This window comes from Phalacrocorax aristotelis, chromosome 25 (assembly GCF_949628215.1).
Source record: "Phalacrocorax aristotelis chromosome 25, bGulAri2.1, whole genome shotgun sequence".
Classification (NCBI taxonomy): domain Eukaryota; kingdom Metazoa; phylum Chordata; class Aves; order Suliformes; family Phalacrocoracidae; genus Phalacrocorax; species Phalacrocorax aristotelis.
This window is the reverse complement of record NC_134300.1, coordinates 2,461,141-2,481,412: the sequence shown is the minus strand read 5'-3', so window position 1 is coordinate 2,481,412 and position 20,272 is coordinate 2,461,141. Positions and strand designations below refer to the sequence as shown.

Here is a 20,272-nt window from a genome sequence, read left to right as displayed (position 1 = left end):
ACTCTTTAACTTGCTGCTTATTAAAGTCCCTGATTCTAATTTAATCTTGGAGACCTGACAATTTTAAATACCTACTAGCGCGGCGTGAGTCCGATCTGGCGCTTCAATAGCTTATTTCTTTACTCCCTGCAACAATTTCAACGAACCGGCAGCTGCGCGGAGGAAGGCGACGCTTCGGTGTCCGTGGCCGGAGCCTCCGCTCTCGATTCAGAGGCACCGATTTAACGAACGCTGCGTGTTTGGAACAACACACGTGTCCAATGAAATAGGGGAAAGGTGCTAAAAGACTTGTTTTTAAAGGAATGGCTTTAATTGCAAGACCAGATCCTGAATTTCGTTAGCAAAACTGTTTTAAAATAACCCCCCTTCCGGCCTCAGCTGCGTTTAGTCGGTGCGTTTTGCTGAGATCTGGCTAAATCGAGGGAAGGACGGGCCGGGAAGCTTGCTGCAAGCCACCAAGGATGCCTTCACAAATTGCTGGGCACCATATGGCAGATTCAGGTGTTTCCCTTGGTGTGCCGGTGAGCCCGTTTTCTTGATGGCTTGCAATTGGGGTTTGGTTGGACCACCAGCAGCCCCCGGACCCTTTGCTTTCCCTTCCCTGTATGGACTTTGTTGTTGCTTTCCCCTTACGCTGGCATTTTTATGCTACTTGTCCCTACTCTCATTCAGTCTGCTGCTCCGAAATACGTGGACCCAAAGCGCCGCTCGCTTTTTTACGTTTCAGCGTTGAAAATGACTAGGAAGGCAGCAGCTGCTGGACATGGTTAGCTTCCCACGCTTTGTGGTGAGGATAGAAATAGGACTGCTGTCCGTTTGCTTTCCGGTGGGATACCGTGGTGAAAATACCGCGTTGGAGCTAGGCGGCGGTGCCGCGGATGGTGACCGCTCTGTTAAAATTGCCTTTAAAAGTGAGGGAGGGGAGCTAACCGTGGCGCTGTGGTGAAAAATTCAAAGGAGAGGGGTCAGAGGACGGATGTGAACCTTGGTTGTGTTGCGTTTTAGAGAGAATTGATCATTTCAGAGGGGTTAACCCCAGATCCAGGCTGAATTTCGGTAGCGGGGTTGGACGGGTTGGGGCCGGCCCACAGAAAATGAAATAACTGTGCTTTACGCTGAGGCAATCCTGGCGGTCTTTTCCTGGTGAACGTCGTTGTGCTTTGTCTGAGTTTGGTGAAACTCTGCTAACCAGTTCCTTCGCCTTGAGGTTAGCAAGCTTTGAAGCTGTATTGAGTGGCAATTTAGGTCTCTAGTTGAAAAAACCAAAAGTTCATTCCTTCCCTCATGCCTTCTAGTTTTACCAAAATATTTTTCAAAGTACTTGTTGCTAGTCTGAAGCTGTGTTATGATGATGGCGATCATCTGCTTGCTATTAGCTAATGAGAAGGAAGGAAAGGAAGTCTAAAGAACATGCAGAGGAGGGGGTTTGGTCCAGGATCCCTCTGTTTTGGAGCAGAAGAGGTGACTTGGATGACAGATTTATAAGCAAAGGACAGCGCAGGTGGGGAATAAGCAACGAGGGAAGAAATGAGTCCTGGTGAAACCCACCCTATTCCCATCTGCTTTGCTGCAGGAAGCCGTCCCGCTTGGGTCCTGCTGTGCTGGAGACTTTCCGGTGCTCCCCGGCAGAGCCAAGAGCAGCGACCGTCCACGGGACTGGGTTTTGGGTTTTTTTTTTGTTTCCCAGAAAAATGATTAGGAGAGATTTGTTGTTCTTAGATCGATTTGAAATTCCAGCAGCGTGGATGTAAGCCTGTATCCTGCCCTGCGTTTTCATCCTTCGGTTCCTTCTGGAGGTTCAGCACGGGATTTGGGTGGCGCTGAGGAGCGACGCTGCCGGTGTCCCCATCCTTTAGCGATACAGGGACGTTATCGCTTGGAATTGCTGACTTTGTTACTCTTCTTATATTTATGTCTGTCGTTGGATGTTTGGTTCTGGTTGAATTTTAAAAATTCAATAGAAATGTTGTAATTACATCTTTTTCTCCTCCCCAACAACCATCGTGACGTTTACTGCTCTTTGGATCGTGGGCTTTCTCCTTGCTGTATTGTAGAATCATAGAATCAACAGGTTTCGTTATGAAATGAGCCTTCCCTGTGTTGGGAGTCTTCTGAGCAAAACCTCGTTGCCAGTCTGTACCTTCAATACCTAGCGATAGGATGAGAGGAAACATCCTCAAGCTGTGTCAGGGGAGGTTTAGGTTGGGTATGAGGGACAATGTCTTCCCTGCCAGAGTGGTCACGCCTTGGCACAGGCTGCCCCGAGAGGTGGGGGAGTCACCGTCCCTGGAGGGGTTCAAACACCGTGTAGATGTGGCACTTCAGGGAGTGGTTTAGGAGACCTGGGGGTGTTGCGTTGATGGTTGGATGTGATGATCCTAGAGCTCTTTTCCAACCTTAATGACTCTATGATTCAAACCCACCCTCCGCTCTTCATCTCTTACACCCTTCCTCTGCGCAGTTAAATGCGACGGATTTGTCACGTGTCCCCGGTGTCGGGATCGTTACCCAATTTTACCGCTTATTTTGGGGTTGTGGCAGCGTTGTCGTTTCCTGGGCCGGTACGCGGTGGTCAGATCACGGGCTGCATCTCACCCTGCCATCACTTGGGTACCATGCTACATTAGCCCTTTCTTTATAATTCAAACTTTCCAAATATTTCGTCCCAATAAATTAACTCCGGGCGATCGCATCCTACTTTTCTGGTCGCCACCTCTTTCTTACCTTCCTGATTAGTTACCTGGGAAAGCTTGAAGGTTTGCCGCCCTAGAGACCCTTGCCACCCGTCCTTTGTATATTATATATAAAAATCGCTGTAAAAGCGTAAATGAAGAGAAGACGGGGACTTCTGGGCTAATCACCCAGCAGAGCCGACGGGAATGGGGAGAGATTTCTCAGCGATGGATCACCTGCAGATAATGAATTGGGTTCGGGAAACAGAGCCGCATAAAAGCAGCTATTGTTAACACTTTTGCAGACTTCGTCAAAGGCCTTTTCATACTGGAAATAGAAGCACCCAGAGGATGGGTCCTTGTAAAAAGACCCTAAAATTCAATTAAATGAACAGTCCAGTGATGTTTTACCAATACCTTTTCCCATCCTGGCCATAAAGATCTTTCAGAAGCCTTGCAACAACGGGATAAAGGACAGGGCAGGAGGAGAGATGTAAAAGCATCTTCAACCACCCCTAATTTGTTGGAAACAGTTTAATCTCTGCCGAATCTCCGCATGCCTTAAAACAAGGATGAGAGGTCCGGAGAAAGATGGAGAGTGTGGAAAAAGCGTGTAACCGTCCTAAAAATCAGAATGGAAACGGCTGAGGGCAGAGAAAAATGCTGAAGAAACTTTTTGCCGTGGTGGGCTGACGTCGACGAGGAGGTGAGATTAAAAAAGCGGAGGATGGAGATTTCCCTAGAGGGAACCATTTGAGGTGGCGTGGTCTCCTCCTGGATACCAGCTGATGTTTCTCCATGACATGGTGAAGAAGTTACAAGCTGCAAGGCTGGGCAGAGACTCCCTGCGGTGCCCGCGGAGGTGAATACCAGTGAGTACCAGTGTATCTGGGGCTGCACTGAGCATCGTATGTGGACCCAGTGTTGGGGAACTGAATTTCAGTTCAAAAATATGTCAGTTCAGGGTTTTAAATGAAGAGAGGGTCAACTTTGTCTGAAATCGGACCCAGGCAGCGTTATGGTCAACATAACGGCAGGCTGGGGAGGGAAGGGAAAACAGGTGCTGGGATGTTGGTGAGACGGCTGCCTCCGGCCCTGGCCGCCCTTGAGAAGCATCGCCAGGTATCGTCAGGAGGTCGTTTTTCTTCAGGGATTGAACAAATACCGCGAAGGGCGAGTGTTTGCTCCCTAGGAGAAGCCACGCTCGCCCCTCTCTGCGTGGAGATGCCGTACCCACCAGCCACGACCACCAACTGTGGCGCGTCGGAGGCTGCGGGTTTCTTCACACCATGTGGAAGAGAGGCTTCCTGATCTGATACCTGCACCTGAGAGACCCCAAAACACATAATTTCGTCAAGCAGAACCTCAGGATCTCGGAAGACTTCTCAGCTATAATGTGCTTGGGTTTTCTCTTAAAAAAAAATGCCAGTTTCTTATCCTGTGCTTCTCTCCTTCGTTCTCCCGTGGCCTCCTGCCGCTCGGTCTGCACGTTTTTGGTGGACGTGGCCTGGAAATCAATCCTCTTGGGGCCCAAACTACCACCTCATTAGTTTATAAATCTATGGTAACTACCATGTAATTAAAGCCTAATTAGTTATTTTCCCCCTTTGTTAACGAAATTGTTCCATTTTATCTAATAAAGGCAAACCGGGGTAGGACCCGTGCTTGGAGTGGCATTGAAACTCTCCTTAATTACCAGATTCTCTGCAGCCCATGGGTTGACTAAATACATGGTAGTTACTGGGTATTACAGATTACATGGTTATTTGTGCGCTGTGTAATAGCTTTGTTTTTAGAAGATGATTTGATAATGCTTTCAGCGTGTAAAACCAGTGAAACCTGGGCGCGCTATCTCGAAAAAGATGTCATTTGTGAGTCGGTCGCTTCTGCTTGCTCCACAAATAAATTAAGTGTAGTACCAATCCTTAATTACATGCAGGGAGTCTCTCCAAACTGGCGCTAGAGCTCTTGTTAACCTTTGATTAGCACCATTTTGTGATTTGCAACCCAAAATGGAAGGTTCCCATTTCATCAGTTTTTTCAGCCGTCCGGTCACACCGACCGATTTCGTCTGAACCACTGAGGCTCGGGTTCCCGTTCGTGGCTGGCAAAGCCGGGTTCGTGCTGGGTTTTGGGGTAATCTGTCTGTGTACCAGCTTTGGAAAATACTTGAACTGACTCAACGGAGCAGGTTTAGACCAGACCGGTCCCAATAAAGGAAGCGGCGTGGGGAGGCGGGTGAGCCTTAGGCCTTTCCCTTTGGATAAGGACTTTAAGTGCTAAAGTAAGTTGGAGATATAAATAGCAAATGGTAAAATGGATCGGAGATGCCTTGTGAGAGGGATACGGTCCTTCAAAAAATTCTGTTCTGAACTTTTAACCTATTTCTGGACGTGTATTGGTAGATGTGTTCAAAAAAACGTGTAGACATGGCCCCTGGGGACATGGTTTAGGAGGCCTGCGGGTGTTGGGTTGACGGTTGGAGTTGATGATCCCAGAGGTCTTTTCCAACCTTATTGATTCTATGTTTGGGTAGGATAAGGGGCCGAGGCCCAGCTTCGCTTCCGCGTTGGGCTCTCCATCTCTCAGGTTCTCTATTCTGGCTTGCAGAGGGAGGGGAGTATCGGGTTTATTTCTGCTTTCAGCGTAAAGAAACTGATTTTGGTAATCCCGATTTTATAAAAAGCTCATGGGTGGACTAAGAGGAACGCAAATCGTCTCTGTCCTTGTCGCTTTTGGAGGAGCGGCTCGGTGTGCTGAGTGCTCAAAACCCATGTTAATTCCCTCACTAGGCCTCAAAGTTGTCACCGTCATCCGTAACTGCCGCTTCCTCCCGCGTTTCATCTTTAGCCGCTTCCTTCCACCTCTAGGCTTTAGGGCATCCTCATCTTGGCCGCAGGAATGGGTCGCCCTTGGTGTTTGGGTAAAACAGCTCAGTCCGAGGTTTGGTAGAGCCGCTCTCCGCTGGAGCCCGGGCGCGGGTGCCACGGTGTCCCCGCCGCCGGCCAAAACCCGACCGGATCCTTCCTCTCCGACGAAGGAGGGAAGATGAGATGCCAAACCTACAGCCGGCCTCTTCGAAACCGTGCCGGTCCCTGAAGCCAGGTGTCGGCGGCCGGTCCGGTCGGGGCCCCGCTGGCCCATGGGTGCGGAGACGCCCTCCCGCCGCGCGCAGGGACGCGCTCGCCCCTTCCGCCGCTGGCTTCGCCGGCGTCCCTTGGCATCTCCGGTGGTTCCGGCGTGCCGCAGGCGACGGAGGGGCCGCTTCGATACCTCACCCTACAGCTGGTTTTTTAAAGGGTTTGGGGGGGAGGGGGGGGGAGGCAAGCAAAGCCCCCCCCGCGTGCGTCGAGGGACCCGACCGTCGTTTTCGGGAGCGAAACAGTTAAAATACCATCAGAGGAAAGGAGCTCTCATGAATGAAGACAAAGTTTGGCGGGGGGCCAGGGGCTGCTGGCGGCCGGGGGGAGGGAGGGGGCGGCAGCCAACTGACTCTTATACCACAACCCACTTTAAAAAAAAAAAAAAAAATTAAAAAAAAAAAAATTAAGAGATAATTCCATGTCCTGAGGTTACAAACCGGCTGCAACTGGTTTTTTTTTTTTTTTCCTCTTTTTTTCTCTCTTTTTTTTTTTCCCCTGCCCCGCAAGGCATCATGGGTAAAAGTAAGCATCCCCCTTTTCTTTTGTTTAATATAACAGTACAGCGCATGATTGGCAGGGAAGTGCCCGTTTTGAGACAGGGTTTCTGCAGGTCCCTGGAGGGGGATGGCACGCGGGGCCGCCCATGCTCTTCCGAGAGGGCTCCTCGTAAAAAAAGCTTGGCTCTTCCTCGCCCTCCTCTCCCCCCTTCCCGCTCCGCCATCCCCGCTCCCCGGCTCTCCCGTCCCCCCTTCTTTTCTCCCTAATTTTCTTGACAACTAGAGGAGGCAGCAGGAATATTGTACCTGTAAGTATTCTTTAGACTGTCCTTTTTTTATTTTATTTTTTTTTTTAACAGACAAAAGGCTCTTTATGGATTATCAGATCTGCTTTTTCTATTTTTTTTTTTAAAAAAACATGAGTTTGGCAGCTAAATGTAATGTCTTTACAGAATATTTTAAGGAGAAAACTAGCACTGTTGCTTGTATTTGCTGTTGGAGCGGTTCCCTTCCCCCTTCCCCCAAAAAAACCCCCCCTGCCTCTCGCCACGCTCCTACCATGGCTACTCTGCTGGAATTACTAAATCCAACCCTCCCCGCTCTACCGCTGCAAGGGAAGGCTGGATTTTGGGTATTAAAAAAGAAAAAAAAAACCAAACCCCTATTATTTTTATTTCCTTTTGTCTGTAGCTCTGATGGTTTGATCTAACAGCATCACACCCCCCCACCCCCCCACCCCCTTTTAATTTCATTTATTATTATTATCAGTATTCCCCCGTGCCCCGCCGCGCGGAGGCCGCCAGCTGACGGGCGCGCGTGGCTCGCGGCCAGCGCGCAGGAGCGTGCGGCGCGCACAAAGGCAGGGCCCGCAGTCGAGGAAATCGCGGCGCATTATATAAGGAAGCCTGCGTCATCCCCGGCTCGCTCAGCCTGACGGATGGGGAGGAGAGGTGGAGGAGGACGGAGGCGAACGCTTCCCTCCCCCCCACCCCCTTATTATTATTATTATTATTATTATTATTATTATTATTATTTCCTTTTTTTTCCCCAACTGACCGGTTTGAGGGTGGGGAGCGTTTTCCAGCTGGTGGGGCTGGCTCTCCCCAAAGCGTGTGATCGCAGCCAAATTCCCTGTGAAACAGGAGGAATATTTTTATATCCCCCCCCCCCCCCCCCCCCCCCCTTGTTTGGGGCAAAAAGCAGCTTTTTTTCCCTTCCTCTCCCCCACCCTGAAAATGATTTTACGGGCTCAGGCGTAAGGTCCGTGGCGCTGGATGCGGCAGCCGGGGTTGCCTCCTCCTAATAAATTAACTTTGCTAAAAATGTAAACTTAGGAAGGGAAGACAGGAGAGGGAAAGAAGCACTTTTTCTGCCCAGCGCCTGCTCCCCACCGTTAGGTTCGTACTGTGCAAAACTCGACCTGGCGCTGCAAAACCCGGGGCTGCTCCGAGCCGGACAGCGGCGATTTGGGGTCTCGGGGTGGGGGGGTGGGACGGGGACGGGGTTACATTTCACGAGCCGGGCAGTCGTTCCGCCCCCCGCCCCCCCCAAGCCCCTGCTGCTGCCACGGGCGTTTCATCCAGCGAGACGGAGTCGATTTGGAAGTTGGGATGTGTCCGCACCGACCCCGGCGCTTTTAGAATCACAGCCAAATATTTTGTCCGTTCGTTTATTCATTTGCTTTCTCGACGGGGCTCTGGTTTGTCGGGGAGAGGCGAAGGAAGCCGGGTGGGGAGCAGGGGCTGTCGGCGGTGGGGGGGGGGACGACACGCCGGTGTCTCCCGTCGCTCGGAGCCGGGGATGGGAAGGGGAAACAGCAGAACTGTTTAACGAGTTTGCGCCGAAACGACCGTAAGAATTTACGGTCTGCTGCAACCAAGAGACAGCTCCCCGATCCTGTCGAAAACTAGCCTCACGGTTTGTCTTCTAAAATATTTTCTTTGTCTTATTTTTTTTTCCCCTTCCCCTCTCGTGCATCCGGACGGCAGGGAGAAGCCTTGCTTAAGCCCCCAATTTATGAATAACTCTCCTTTTACGCTCGGTGAATATTTTTTTAAAGACTCTGTCAGCTATTTTCTCTTTGTTAAGGCTGTATTTAGGGCTGTGTGTTTCTTTAAAGCCTCGTGCACGTTCTGCTCTTGATAAAATCTCCGCGACGGGCCCTACATATTTTCTTTCTTACCTGCATAAAAATTCCTCCACAGGGCTGTAGCGTAGTATTTCTCTTTGCGGCTCACGGAATAATCCGAGCCCAGCGTAGTATTTCTTGACAACTTACAATCTGTAGCATCAGGATTCAAAGAGCGGCACGTTTTTATTCGATAGTGGGGTTTGGGTGGTTCCCCCCCCCCCACCCTTTGCATCAGTGTTCTTGCAGATCTCTCTTCAGACTGCCGAGCCGTTAAGTCATAATTACCTTTTTAGGTTATTATCCTTTTTATAGTATTGTATGGAAATGCTCGTCTTGGGAGCCAGCCATTTTGTGTGTGCTGTGTTGAAATGCATTTTACGACGTAGATGTTGGTTTGTATTCAGCCTAGATGGAAGCGAAGACGTCGGAGCGGTGCGTGTGCCGGGCTCTCGGCAGCCCCTAGACACGCGATTTCATCCCACGGCGCCGGCGGGCTCCGGACGAGGAGCCAAACCCTGCGAAACCCGCCGTTCGCCCACGGGCTCGGAGCGTTTTTAAGCGCGTGAGGGGAATCGCGCGATTCGGGGGGTGCAAAAGCGGCTTTTGAACAGCGAGAGCGGAGCATGTTCAGGTAAGTTGGACCTCGCCTCCTCAGTGCACGCAAATGCCATTTCTGCTCCCTGAGCCCAGCAGAACGGGGCTTTAAACAGCTTTTATTCCCCCGGCGTAACAGTTTTTAATATCAACATTACAGCGCGGCTCCTGTCGTTTGGAGGAACCAAGACGGTGGCGGAGCTGCTTGGAGCGCCTTCGCCCCAAGCTGGCCGCGGCGCGCGGGGACGCACCCGCCGTTCGGTCCCCGCAAACGTTACGGGGAACGCGGGGACGTCGGCATTCCGCCGCTGGCGCAGGTGCCTGAGTTGCTGAATCTCCTCCGGGCGACCCCGCGTGTTATAAATGCGTTCGTTCTGGTAATTGACCCCTTTGCTGCTTTGAACCAACGCAGCCCCAAATTGCGCGTGAAGGTGCTGGCTTCCCCTCGGGTTTTATTTCATGGGGTGGGTGGGGGGTACCCGCGTCGCTTCCGGATCTCTCCTCCCAGCAGGGCTTATTCCTGCTGCAGAGCTGCGGCAAAGACTGGTGCGAAGCCTAGGCTGAAGCTGGAAGCAACACTGAGCCGTCGATTTAGGCTGGGTCTGGCGCTCGGGCGGAGGAAGGGCAACCATCGGCTTCCCTGGATGCTTGCTTGGAGGGTTTGCAAGGATAAAAAAAATTCTCGGCTGGGATTTACTGGTGACTGGTGTTACTGGCCGTGTGTCGGTGGCTGAAGGACGGCGTCCTTCTAGTTGACGATGGCGACTGAAAACCGTTCCTGCCCGCGTGGGATGCGGGAGATGCTCTCCCCTCCTGGCCCATGTCACGTAGTCCGGGCCGGCGTGGAGATATTTCTGTACGTCTCTCCTTCCCTACCGGGCCGGGAGAAGAAAAACATCGTCCTTTTCTGCTGGAGCGTCGTTAGGCTGTAGCGGTCCGTGCACGCGATGGACTTCGCTGCGCTTGGGAAGAGTAGAAATTAATCCTTCTAGAAAATAGCCCTTCTCTGAGGGTTTAGGATGCTTCTGGTCTCCTGAGGCTGCTGCAGATGCCCGTCTATCCGCATTCGGTTCTCGCTTCTCGGTGGACGGTGCTGGCACTCGCCCTTCACCGCTGCTCCCCGCCCAAACTCTGCTGAAAACCTTTGCGAAGGACTGTACGATCCCGTCCCTCATTCGAGCGCGACCAGCTTGCTTTTAGTACAGCTCTTCTTTCTCTGTAAGGCTCTTAGCGACCTGCTCGTCACGGGGAGGATTTTCTCCCTTACAGGCGCATCCATGTGTGTGCAGGACGTACACGTGCTGTCTCTCCCGCAGAGTTTTCAGTGTCTGTCATCGCGTGGTCATGCTGTTACGTGGAGCGGGGTCAGTACTACGCCGTCGCGAACAGCCTGGCTTTCTGTCCAGGTAATCTCTGGAGATGAACTACCCCGAGTGACTTCCTCGCCACCGGTCTCATCCTCGCTGCGAGCGCTGAGCGCCCGGGCAGGCTTTAGCCAGTGGCTGTGAGCTGGGGAGCGCTGCGAGTGCCCTGAACCAGGCAAAGGCTGAAAGATTTGCTTTCGGTGCTTCATCCTCCACGAAGGAGCTGCCGGGGCGGCGCTGCCTCCTCCGCTGCTCCGGGCTGGCTGATGGCAGCCGGTGTCGCCCCAGAGCTGCGTCGCTTTAAGCAGCGGGTACGGGCAGGGTTATAATGGTGATGTTTTACCTGGACGGCAAAGAAACAAGAAATAAATGCGCCATCTGCGCACGGAGCGCATCCCTTTGCTCTGTGCGCAGGTACCCGGAGGCGCTGCCTGGCCTGTGGTGCATGGCGTGTCCTCGCCCTTCTCCTCCGAGGAAGACGAGGGGCTTTGCAAGGAGCAGAGCAGGCACTGGCTCTGGTTTGTCCTTTTATTTTCCTCTCACGCTCCCATGGAGGCAGGAACCAGGGCTGTCAGCTGCCTCTGCGCAGCATCTCCGCTCGTAGCAACTCCTTGTGCTGCTGGAGCCGAGATGCGGAAAGAGACTGGTTGTTACTGGGCAGGATGGGACTGGGGAGACCTTGTGTCACTGGAACCACGTGGCTGGGGGAAGACTCTCCTTTTAAGAAATCAGAGATCTGTTGTAGAGTCCGTCTCGCCTTGGACACTTGTGACGGCGGCCGGTATAAACAGCTTCGCAGGAAGGCAGGAGTAGGGTTGCCAGGAGGATTTTGGAGGACGCTGCAAAAAGTTCAAGCCCCGGACGGTTTGGAGAGAAGGCGGATCACAGATCCCTCGTGGCAGAGCATCCGCAGTGGAGGAAAAGAGGAGACACTGCTTTTGCCCGGCCGGGGATGGAGCTTCGGAGCGTGTCCCATCTCGGCTGCTCCACACGTGGTGTGGTTGATGCTGCCCGGAAAGCTCCAGCCTGGGAGCTGGAGAAAGCCTCCGACAGCGGTGGCGTGACTTGTGGATGTCGTGGCCTTGGCCTCAGGCGCCTCGCTCGGACTCCTGTGAGAAAGGAGAAGCGTAGGTTGTGTCCAGATCGCAGCCAGAGGTAGAAATTGGAGGATTTCTGCCTTGTTTCTTCTCACCTGCAGCCTTCCTCTTGGCTCTGGGGAGTTTTGTTGAGTGTCTGCTGGTTTCTTTGGTAAGACACTTCCATCTGGGTACTGCTGGTTCGTGGTGGGCAGGTAGGATGGCACGTTATCTCGGGCTGCCTTTCAGCTTTGCTCTGGGTCAACCCATCGACTAGTTCTGGAGGGTCTGAGGCCGGGAATAACAGCTGGATGATGCCGTTGGTCGCTTAGGAGTCGAGGAAGACGAAAATATGGGATAAGGCAATGGAGGAACCCTAAAAGAAAGCCAGGGATGGGGTTGTAACCTCCCGGAGCTTCTCAAGCAACTCGAGCTGAAATTAACTTCTGCTGATGCTGCCAGATTTTGGTTGCTTGGTCCCACCTTTATCAGGTAAATCTCAGAAGGATATTTATCTGTACAGGCTGCGCGTTAGGAACCGGCTGTATCTAGTCCCTAGATATACTTGCTTCTCCAGTATAACATTCATTTTTTTGGCCCAACTCACTTTTTAAAATAGTTGCGTTGTTTTGTTGTTTCTGTTGATTTATTTTTTTCCCCCCCCTTGCGGGTGCTGTATCAAATATAAATGGAAAACTGGGCTGCTGCTTTGTTTGTCTGGGAACGGCAAACCTGTCTTTCGAGCACCGGAGAAGCGAAACTGCCTAAAGCTAAAGGAACATATAGAGGAGCACATGATGCTGAAGCTGCTGAAGGCAGTGTCGGCACAGACGGGCACCGGGCTGCGATGCCCTTGCGTTTCCGCATGCAACGACGTGCCCGTGGTGTCGTCCGTGGGCGCGGGGACGGTGTGAAGCGAAAATGAAGGTGAGCCTCGAAACCAGTGATGCTGGAAATGCGTGCTTCAAACTGGAGGGGCTGCGGGGAAGGGGGAGCTCTTGTGCTTATAAACCGGGAGGGGGCATGGGGACTGGCTGGTGCTGGGGTGGAGAAAGAGGTTTGGAGCTCACCTGGGTGGCGGCGATGTTCGGCGGCTGCTGGAACGTCGGATTTGGGGACCCGAAGCCTTTGGGAAGAGCGTCTGTGCACCAAGCAACTGCACGTGTCTGTTTATATCGGGGAATTACCGTCGGCAGCGCCCAAGGACGACGCTCCCATCGCAGCTGGGTGCTGCGGGTTCTCCGGCTCGGGCGCACAAGTTTTGCTGGGATTCCTAGAAGGCATTTTTCCTCCCAACATCACAAGGGGGAAGACGCGGCCGTTCGGTCTCGCTGACAATGCTGCGTTTCATCTCTCGGACCGCCCCGCGTCCCTGCGTCGCCGGGGCTGAGCAGGGTGTCCCCTCTCCTGGCCTCCTTCTCCCTTGGGAGCGTCTTCGGTGTCGGCTCTAAACTGACACGAGGTTTTGGGGGTTTTTTAGGTAGTCAGGAAGCCTCGCTCACCTCCAGAGCTGCAACTGGAGATAATTACAGTCTGTATCAAGTGAGAAACAAAACATGTTTTCTAGCTCTCTTGTTTTCCCCTCGGGGTTTTTGCCACCATTTGAGAATGTTGTTTCAATTTATTTTTTTTTTTTTTTAAATAAAGTTCCTTAGGGAAGCGAGAGGGAGAGCCTGCTTCCTGGGATCTGCCAGCTCTCCGGGAGCGGTTTGCCGGAGGGAGGCGAGTCAGGTTTGCGATGCCGTGTTGGTGAAGATGTGCCGCCGTGCCTGTTGCCTCCCGTCCTTCAGGTGTGACTCGAGCACACCCGCGTTGTCTGGCGCGGCTGAGCGGCGTCGCTCAGCGTGCACCCATTTAACGCGGTCCTGTTGCTGTCTGATTAACGAGGCTGGTTTCTTCTGAAAAGTGGCTAAAATTGAGGGCGGGAGGGGAAAAAATCTGCTCTTGGTTAGTTCATAATCCCAGATTGCTGATAAAAAGATGCTCCACATCCAGTCCTTGTTCACGAGTCAAACCGGAGAGGTTTAATCTCTGCTTTTCCTTTGGTTACCGTGACACAGAGCAGGGCCGGTGCTGAAGCTCCTGACCTTCAGACTCACGGCATAGCCCGCGGTTGAAAGAGTTCCTGCTCTTTTCTGCTAATTTTTGGACGGAGCTGTGTGCTCACCCCTGGCTTGCCCAGTTCTGCTCTCGAGGTGCTCTGGAAACTCCCAGGGCTCCCAGTTAAGCTGCAGTTTTTTCCCCTCCCTTTCCCCCTCCTCGCAGCTGAGTGTTAACGCTGAAGGGCCCCATTCAATAAAGAATCTGAAGCCTAATTTAATTTTTATTGAATCTGGCTGAAAGCGTGTGCTCCTCACCAAGCCTGGAAACCCTCCTCTTGAAAGGATTAAATAGTTGTGGTACCTGTTTCTGATAACAGTGCTTTTGATTTGTTTCTAGTACCGAAGCCACTTATGTTAAGGGGGAGGGCATTTTGAAACCCTTCAGATACCATCTACTCGCGTCTCTGCAAGCAGGGGTTTCATTCATGGTCTGCTCAGTCCTTCCCTCCCGCAGCAAGTGGATGTGTTAAATGACGCTGCCGAAATCCCGCTGCCTGGTGGCCGTCGGCTCTCGGAGGCTGGCGTGTTGTTTTCCTCGGTGTTTGTTGGCCAAGACCTCGATTTCCTACCTGGTGTGTTCCTCTTCTGCGTCCTGAGATGGCGCTCCCTTAACTTCCCAAAGGACAAACTGCTCGTCCTTTGGTCCTGTGCTAGCGGGTGATGGCAAAGCTGGAGAATCACAGGGACGCCATCGTGCTCGGCAACGTGGTACGGCTCTCGCGATGGAGCAAGATGGGTCTGTGTAGGTGAGGGACACCCAAAACCCCACTTTGGTGATGGGACGGGAGGCCTCTGGGCTTCCTGCAGGGAAGGGGAGGCAGAGTGAGACCTTCTGTCTTGCAGAGAGGCTGAGCAAAAGGTTTGTTCTCCCTTCATACCACCCCTGCGTCCCCTTTGTGGTCTTGGTGGTGGCGGTGGACCCTGCCTGCTGCCGACTCCATCGCTGGGCACAGATCCTGCCGGCGCTGCTGGCACTGGCTTTGTTTCATGCTCCGACTCTGATCGGAGCACGGAGATCATAGAATCACAGAATGCCCTGAGCTGGAAGGGACCCCCAGGGACCATCGAGCCCAGCTCCTGTCCCTGCACGGGACACCCCAAATTCACACCGTGTCTCTGAGGGCCTTGGCCAAGCGCTTCTGGAAAATCGCCAGGCTGGTGCCGTGATGCCTCCCTGGGGAGCCTGTGCCAGGGCTCCGCCACCCTCTGGGGGAAGGACCTTTCCCTAATGCCCAGCCTAACCCTCCCCTGGCACATCTCCCTGCCATTCCCTCGGGCCCTGGCGTTGGTCACCAGAGAGAAGAGACCAGCCCTGCCCCTCCTCCTGCCCTCGGGAGGGGGCTGCAGAGCGCCATGAGGCTGCCCTCGGCCCCCTCTGCTCCAGCTGAACAAACCCAGGGACTCCAGCCGCTCCTCGTTTCCCCTCTAAACCCTTCCCCAACCCTCCGGCCTCCTCGGGAGACTCTCCAGTACCTTTATACCCTCAGTGTCCTGCAGCGCCCAACGCTGCCCACAGCGCTCCGGGTGAGGCCGCCCCAGCGCGGGGCAGAGCGGGACAATCCCCTCCCTCGCCCAGCTGCGATGCAGGGCTCGGTGCCCCCCAGGGCACGGCTGGCCCTCGGGGCTGCCAGGGCACGCTGGTGGCTCGTGTTCAGCCTGCCGTCGGCCAGAGCCCCCGGGTCCCCGCAGAGCTGCTCCCCAGCCCCTCGCGCCCCAGGCTGCCTGTGCAGCCAGGGCTGCCGCACCCCAGGGGCAAAACCCGGCGCTTGTCCGTGTTAAACTCCGTGCGGCTGGTGACTGCCCAGCTCTGCAGCCGGCCCAGAATACTCTCCCCATCGCCTGCGCCCCTGCAGATGGGCCTTTACAGCTTCCTTCTGCTCACAGGTGCGCAGAGGCAGCCCAGCTCCGACCCAGCAGTTACTGGCACGCAATTTCTTCCCCTCTCCCCTGTAGCAGTTCAAAGGGACAGCGGCGGCCGCGGGTCTTTAAAGGAAACGCACAACTCTGCTCGTGTTTCATGGCGGCGCTTTGCCTTGCTAAAATAACTGCCTGCGAAGGGGTACGGCTCGGTCTGAAACCTCACCAGAGCCCAGCAACTCCCCCTTTGGGTGCGTTGCTTTTTTCTTATCCATCATGGCTTCGCTGGACGTGGCACCTTGAGGTGCAGGTGCCACCTTCCATATTTTTTAAAACCGGTGAATTTTTACGACCTTCTGATGGTTTTCCTCGCGCAGGTACATCTCGCTACCCTTCTGAAGGCCACAGGAAGACCGCTGCGCGCTCAGGAAGCCTGAACCTCCTTCGTGCGCTCTAGTATCGTTTTATTTTTCTACTTGCCACCGATATTCCAGCTGCATTTGTCTTGGGTGTCAGAACACGCGATGTGAAATATCCACGTGCGTGAAGCAGCACGAGGCTTTTCAGTACCGAGAGATAATTCAGTGAAATCGCTTCAGATTGCTTATCAGTCACGGTGGCACCAGCTCTCCTGCGCTCGGCGTGTGTTGTTTTGGGGTTGTGTTTTTTTTGAAGCGATATATTCATGCATCAACGTGGAGCTCGTTTCATAGGGATGAAGCAGCTTCCCAGTAGGGAAGAACCTGCAGGATGACTTGGCCGCGCCGCAGGGGGGGTACCACTACCTAGGGATGCTTTTTTAACGTGTCCTCAAGCAAACGCTGACGCGTCGGCTGGTTAGAAAGTGCCTGTGCGCCCTCCCCGTGCGTCACCCTTTGTCTGCCGGGTATCTGGACTTCTCCCTCCTCCTCCTCCTCGCTTTCTTTTATCTCCCGAGAGTATGAAGTGGAGGAAGCAGCCGTGGAGGCCCTTTCATGGCTGAGTTAATTGGAGCTCGGCGCTTTCCCAGCAGCCGGATCCAGACCGCAGCGCTGGGTGCGGTGAGGCTTCTCGCTATCCCATGGTGTCTTAAATAACCCACCGCCGCTCACAGCTTCAATTTAACCTGGGGTCACTTCTTAGGGATGGGGGTGGAGAGCAGCATTTCATGTGTCTTCCCCGGCCTGCCCGTGCTTGCCTTTCTATATTTGGTTGCCGTAGACGTGCATTTTCCTGCAGAGAGACTAGACTGTCAAGTAGAAAGAGGTCTAAGGTGCTCACCCTGAACGTGGCAGCCTCTTTGAGATGGGGCTGCGCCAGAGGCTCGGTCGGACTTTTTTTCTATTGCGTTGCAGATGTGCATTTGTTTCCTTGCTGCCTGCCGCGCCTGCACCCCTTTTTTGGTTTTAAGAGTAAGGTTTCTCTAGCGCGGTTCGTACCCTTGAAACCGTACTGATGCTGTAGTTGAACTTGGGTGACAGCTGCACTTCGTAAGATGTGTAATTAGAGGGGATTTAGAACTGAGCCAGAACAACATTTTCCTGGCAGAAATTTGGCTTGGCGAAGCTTTATCTCGTGAGTGACTTGGAGCCAAGTTTAAGAAGCTCCACCTGAAGCGAGTGTGGAGGAGCGGAGGTGCCCGAGATTCGGCCGCTTTGACCTTGTCTTCCAGACCTTGTTAACGAGCCCCCGCGAGCTGCTGGCGTGCGGCGTGACAAAAGTTATCGGTGTTCCTGAGACGGCCACGTTTTAATTCCGACTCCTTCCCTGGTCGTTTGCCCCCCACCCTGGTCTGCGCGTCGGTAGGTGAAGACCTCACCGAGCTGGTCTTTCCTTGTTTTCAGGTGGAGCTCCCGTGGCTTTTTTTGGGTTTTTGTTTTTTTTGTTGTTGTAGCTATTTTTTTTATCAGCCTGGGAGCAGAGAGACGGGGTTGGGATGGGCTCTGTGGCTTCTTCCCCCTTTTTTACTGCATCTGTTTGCCACAGGGCATTTTTGCACCTGGAGGAGAGGCAGGCGGTCGGCTGGGGAAGACGGAGGGTGAGCATGGGTGGGGATGCTCTTGTGCGTGCCTTCATCCTTTGAGCGCGGAGGTACCTCGCATTCCTCGCTGACTAACAGGGCGGCTTTGCCTGAGAGCGTAGAAAGAGCAGGAAAAACCGTGCGGTAGGGAATTTTCTGTGTTTTGGAAGCTTGCCACCAAGCTTGGCGTGCCCTGGCATTCGTACTGATAGCGGGGGGCTCAAACCGTGCCTCAGGTCCCCTCAAAAAACAAAAGTCCGTGGTACAAAGCCTGACAAAAACTGAGGCTGAGAAGGAGCGAAGCTGCCCTCGTCGTGTCCCTGGATGACTTGAGCATTTTCCAGCTCCCCTTTCTAGTGAATCTTGTCAAAGTCGCAAACCAGGCGGTGTTTTAACGCTGAACAGGGGATTGTGCCCTCGTTCTCAAGGGCTTCGGGGTGCTCTCGCTCATCGGGGTGCGTGCGGTTCCTTCTGCTTGGGAAACCCCCCGCCTGGCTGGTTTAGGATCGGGACTAAAAGCGTGCAGCACTGCTGCCGGCAGGTCACCGCATGCAGGCGCGTGGGAGGCCGGTGCTCCCCGAGGCGGGAGGCTGGGCTCAGAGGTCCCCGCCGGCCCTGGGGGGAGTTAAGCCGGGTCTGCCGCAGCCGTTTTCTGTTTGCCGCGATACTGATTGTGTCCTTATGTCAACCTCTGTTCCCCGCAGGATGGACAGAATGACGGAAGATGCTCTGCGCCTGAACCTCTTGAAACGGAGCTTGGACCAAGCAGATGATCGGGATGACGTCCTGGCAAAGAGGTTGAAAATGGAAGGACATGAGGCGATGGAGCGCCTGAAGATGCTGGCACTGCTGAAGAGGAAAGACCTCTCGGGCATTGAGGTGCCCCACGAGCTCCCGGTGAAACAGGATGGTGTGAAAGTCTATGAAGAAAAGCTGAATGGGAGCCTTAGGCCCCATGGGGATGGCAGGACTGCAGGGAGGCCAGGGAAGGAAAACATTAATGATGAGCCGGTGGATATGAGTGCAAGGAGAAGGTAGGTGCCGAACGACTAGAGTCTGTAGCTTGCCTGTTGTTAATCCTGTGCTCTGCCAGATGTGAGAACCCAAGTCAGAAATTAAATCGACGTTTTGCAGGCCTGGGGGAGTCTTCCCAGTGTCTGCGAGGTGCCTTTGGCTGAACGCCGAGGAGCGGAGCCTGCTCTCCCAGTAGAGTTTCTCTGGAAGGCATTCGGCGCTTTTCTTTCGTTGTTTTTGCTTCTGCTGCCCTTCTTATTCCACCCCCAAAAACCAGACGGATTTTCTTTCTTCCTCTATCCATACATTTAGTTTTATAAGCTACAACCGTCGGCGGGGCTGGCAGAGCAGACCCTGCCTGTGCGCGCGAAGGAGGAGGGCTTCCCCTCCAGCCAGGATTTTTTATTAGCACCTACAAAAGCGGCAGCAGAAGTCCTTTATTTAGCTGGAGGCCAGATCTGATGCAAGTGGCACGGAGAGTCGCTCTCAAAGCTGAGCCTGGCCAGGCTGGTGCCTCTGCGAGGGAGGAGTAAATGGTTTTCCTTCTGAGCCCGAGAAAGCTCGTGAGAAGCAGTTGCCTGAGCGATCGAGTGCTGGTGAGTCTGTTTTCCAGGAGAAGCCTTGGCGTTCTTCGCGCTCTCTGTATGTGCAGCGCTCACACACCTGATTTTTATCATCGGTGACCTCCGGCAACTCAATTTCCGCAGCCAATACCTGCAGCCAGGTTCCGTGCGCGGGGTGATGGAGGGTCGCACGTGAGAGCCTGTCCCGTGTGCTGCGCAGCCCCGGCACATCCCGCCTCTGTCCGTATTTCGGCTTTCTCGGGAGGGAGAAGGAAACAAATGTTAATGATTTTGATTTTTGGCTTGATTCGGATATCGAGCCAGCGCAGGCTTGGCGAAGGGGCTGAGGAGCAGAATGGAGGAGTCCTGTTTTAATTAGGTGCAAAGTGTTGAGACCTCCCTGTGATGTTTTGGTGGGTGAAAATCTGGCCGGGAGCCGGCAGCGGGCACGTGCAGCCCAGAAAGCCGACCGTCCCCTGGGCTGCATCCCCAGCAGCGCGGGCAGCAGGGCGAGGGAGGGGGTCCTGCCCCTCTGCCCCGCTCTGTGAGACCCCCCTGCAGCGCCGCCTCCAGCTCGGGGCTCCTCAGCACGGGACAGACACGGGGCTGCTGGAGCGGGGGCAGAGGGGGCCGTGGCGATGCTCCGGGGGCTGGAGCCCCTCTGTGAGGCCGGGCTGGGAGAGCTGGGATTGTTCAGCCTGGAGAGGAGAAGGCTGCGGCCTTTCAGTACTTAGAAGAAAGATGGGGACAGACTTTTTGGTAGGGCCTGTAGCGATAGGACAAGGGGTGATGGCTGTGAACTAAAAGAGGGGAGATTCAGCCTAGGTATACGGAAGAAATGTTTTACAGTGAGGGTGGTGAGACACCGGCACAGAGAGGAGGCCGATGCCCCACCCCTGGCAACATGCAAGATCAGATTGGACAGGGCTCTGAGCAACCTGATCTAGTGGAAGATGCCCTTGCTCATGGCAGGTGGTTGGACTAGGTGGCCTCTAAAAGTCCCTTCCGACCCAAGCCCTTCTACGAGTCTGTTGTCTGGGTGCTTCAGAAGAATGACTGCGCCTTGCTCAGGAGCCGGGTATTTGCAGTTGAAGGGTTGTTTGAAGGGGGCGGTGGTAATTCCTGTGCAAAGCTGCAGCCTGCAACGACAGGAGCTGCATCTGCGGGCCGGGAGATAAGCGCCTACTGGTTGAGTACATCTTTACACGTGGACGTACGGGAAGTTTGGCTGGTCCGAAGAAGGGCCGAGGGCAGGGTAAG

The 20,272-nt window shown here is 53.9% G+C and overlaps 1 protein-coding gene across 4 annotated transcripts in view; it reads left to right on the top strand.

Moving 5' to 3' along the window:
• GATAD2B (GATA zinc finger domain containing 2B) overlaps nucleotides 1–20,272 on the top strand; it is a 46,136-nt gene that overhangs the window by 8,970 nt on the left and 16,894 nt on the right. For 2 of the 4 annotated variants that reach the window (XR_012657487.1, XM_075075465.1), the window contains exons 1-2: nucleotides 9,051–9,074; nucleotides 18,140–18,469. Coding sequence is in view for 3 of the 4 variants with exons in the window: in XM_075075465.1 (XP_074931566.1) it covers nucleotides 9,067–9,074; nucleotides 18,140–18,469 (338 nt within the window). In the remaining variant the exon portion in view is untranslated. Of the gene's footprint in view, nucleotides 1–6,390; nucleotides 6,621–9,050; nucleotides 9,075–18,139; nucleotides 18,470–20,272 lie in introns of those variants that run through there. The other 2 variants (XM_075075467.1, XM_075075466.1) reach the window with 2 other exon arrangements.